The 2927-nt window shown below is 46.1% G+C and overlaps 1 protein-coding gene across 1 annotated transcript; it reads left to right on the forward strand.

The window, feature by feature from the left end:
- The first annotated feature begins 677 nt into the window (after nucleotides 1-677).
- Nucleotides 678-2629, forward strand: pou3f2b (POU class 3 homeobox 2b). Its single transcript, XM_056258496.1, has one exon. The coding sequence runs from the start codon at nucleotides 924-926 to the stop codon at nucleotides 2199-2201; it is 1278 nt and encodes a 425-aa protein (XP_056114471.1). The 5' UTR covers nucleotides 678-923; the 3' UTR covers nucleotides 2202-2629.
- The last annotated feature ends 298 nt before the right edge of the window (nucleotides 2630-2927 follow it).

Raw genomic sequence — 2927 nt, forward strand, 5'->3', positions numbered from 1 at the left:
TTTTTTTATGCCTTGAAGAGATGAAGTAAAACGTACTGCTACAAACATGAGAAAACATAACAACATAAAACATAATATCACGTTTTTCGTTCTCATTATTATGTATACTTTAAAACTGTTGTAAAGACAACATTTATATATAGGCCTAGCCTATATATTTATATGTCTAGCCTATATAAATATGTAATAGAAACGAATGTTAAATTAAATAGCTATGGTCCTCAAAATAAATACCAATTTTACAAAGCTAAATTTTCACTTTAACTAATCTTCTCCAGGTACAGCATCATTTCATTAAGATGTGAAAAAAACAGGTATTCGTTAAAGCCTTGTTTGTGGCAGTTCTTCAAAATCAAACACCTGATTGAGGCAACCGACATTTTAAAAACTAGTTAACACCTTTTCCCTCATCTAAAGCAGGAAATTGTGTTTTTTCCCCCTTAGAACTCTGAACATTTGCTGTAAAGTCCGTAAAGTTGACTCTGTCCAAATACCTTGCTCATAGTTAGGCCAGCAAACTTCGCGCTAGAAAGATTCAATAGTTTCCCTTGTTTGACAGATTAATCCCCGGAACCTGTAATCAATAAATGTATGAAATGACATCTTATAAAATAGATTTTTTTTATTATTATTTTTTGCATTGCATTGCATAAATTCTATTAAATAAGACACATTCATACGCACACAATTGCAAATTCCATAAAAGACAAGTTTGAAATGAATTTCTCTCCAAGTTATAAAAATCATAACCTTTGATGTTCTTCGCTCCGGTCTTGGTGGCCCGTCGGTCCCTCACATTTCAGAGGTGCTGCAGGACACGGAGTTCTTTTGAAGGAAAGAGGCAGTGTTTGTTTAGACTCTCGAGCATCCAATGAACTGAAGGCTGCCTCCAAAAAAGCGCGTCCATCGTTCCTTTCCACCCAATGAGCGCCGTCGAGGGGCGGAGCTCAGGTGCGCGCCGCTGCGTCCACTTGGCAAAGAGCCTGGGAGACGCCTGTGGCAAAAGAGTAACTGTCAAATGCAAGGTTCCTTTAATAGGAGCGATCAGTCCGGCTCCGAGAGTCATGGCGACTACAGCATCCAATCATTACAATATCCTCACCTCCAGCTCATCTATTGTACACTCGGAGCCTGGGAGCATGCAGCAAGCTACGGCTTACAGGGACGCGCAAACCCTGTTGCAGAGTGACTACTCACTGCAGAGCAACAGTCACCCGCTCAGCCACGCGCACCAGTGGATAACAGCCTTGTCACACGGAGAAGGAGGACCGTGGTCGTCCAGTCCCCTCGGCGAGCAGGACATCAAGCCAGCGGTGCAGAGCCCCCGGGACGACATGCACAATTCCAGCAATTTACAGCATCAGTCGCGGCCACCCCACCTGGTACATCAGACGCACGGGAACCATCACGATTCAAGGGCATGGAGAACAACGACGGCAGCTCACATCCCCAGTATGGCCACTTCGAACGGACAGAGCCTTATTTACTCGCAGCCCGGCTTCAGCGTGAACGGTCTCATCCCGGGTAGCGGCCAGAGCATCCACCACCACAGCATGCGCGACGCGCACGAGGACCACCACAGCCCGCATCTCAGCGACCACGGCCATCCACCGTCCCAGCACCAGCACCAGCCGCACCAGAGTCACCACGACCACTCGGACGAGGACACGCCGACCTCGGACGACTTGGAGCAGTTTGCGAAACAGTTCAAGCAGAGGAGAATCAAGCTGGGCTTCACGCAGGCGGACGTCGGACTAGCTTTGGGAACGCTGTATGGAAATGTGTTTTCGCAGACCACGATATGCAGGTTTGAGGCCCTGCAACTCAGCTTCAAAAACATGTGCAAGCTCAAGCCTTTGTTGAACAAGTGGTTGGAGGAGGCAGACTCCACATCTGGCAGCCCCACGAGCTTGGACAAGATAGCTGCGCAGGGGAGGAAACGGAAAAAGAGGACTTCCATCGAGGTAAGCGTCAAAGGGGCTTTGGAGAGCCATTTCCTTAAGTGCCCAAAGCCAGCCGCGTCGGAAATTACTTCACTGGCGGACAGTCTGCAGTTGGAAAAAGAGGTAGTGAGGGTTTGGTTTTGTAACAGGAGACAGAAAGAGAAACGGATGACTCCTCCCGGCGGACCTCTACCGGGTACCGAGGACGTATACGGAGACACGCCGCCGCATCACGGGGTTCAGACGCCAGTTCAGTGAGAGAGAGAAAACACAAAAAACAATTCAAAATCAAGGACATATCTATCATATTGACTGCCTCAGTCTTCATTTATGATTATGTTCAAATTGGAACTATCCAAAGTGAAAGCAGCTGCGGTTTAGACTACTGAGGCGGGAGAGCAGATTATATCCGTCTTCAATGTTACTCAAAATTCGTACCGCTGCAACAGAGGGGACCGTGCGTTCCCCGCGCGAGCAAAGAGAACGGTTGTTCTGTGAATACCCAGCACTGTGAAAAGACGCAGTTTTAAGGTGTAACCCTACTATTTATCAAACACTTTGAGACGAGCGAAATGTCCCTCAAACGCGAGCATGGGTGTCCCATAGACAGTTGTTTACATCTAGACACATTCACTGCATTTTCTTTGGCAGGATTAGCCTGAAAAGTGACTAGTGCTGCAGCATTTGACAAATACACGCCATTTTTACTTTTGTTGTGGGCGACTGAGGGTGAACATCGATTCGATTGAAAAAAACAAAAAAACAGCAACATCAGTGTGACATGCATCCACCCATAGTAGTCAACAATTTTCTTGGGATCAAAGGCCTTTAAACATCATCATTATTATTATCATTATTATTATTATTTTAGATACAGCCTATGTACCAGTTCGCTTACTCAGAGAGTGAGGTGCAAGGTCACACTAAACAGATGTTGTAGTCTTGGCGCCAAGAAATTAGTCTCACACAATTGATTCTGGTATC

Source organism: Rhinichthys klamathensis, unplaced genomic scaffold, assembly GCF_029890125.1.
Source record: "Rhinichthys klamathensis goyatoka isolate OS25496 unplaced genomic scaffold, OSU_Roscu_1.1 h1tg000152l_1, whole genome shotgun sequence".
NCBI classification, from domain to species: Eukaryota; Metazoa; Chordata; class Actinopteri; order Cypriniformes; family Leuciscidae; genus Rhinichthys; species Rhinichthys klamathensis.

Coding starts and splice junctions, on each gene's coding strand:
- pou3f2b (XM_056258496.1), top strand. CDS start 924: ATGAGCGCCGTCGAGGGGCGGAGCTCAGGTGCGCGCCGCTGCGTCCAC.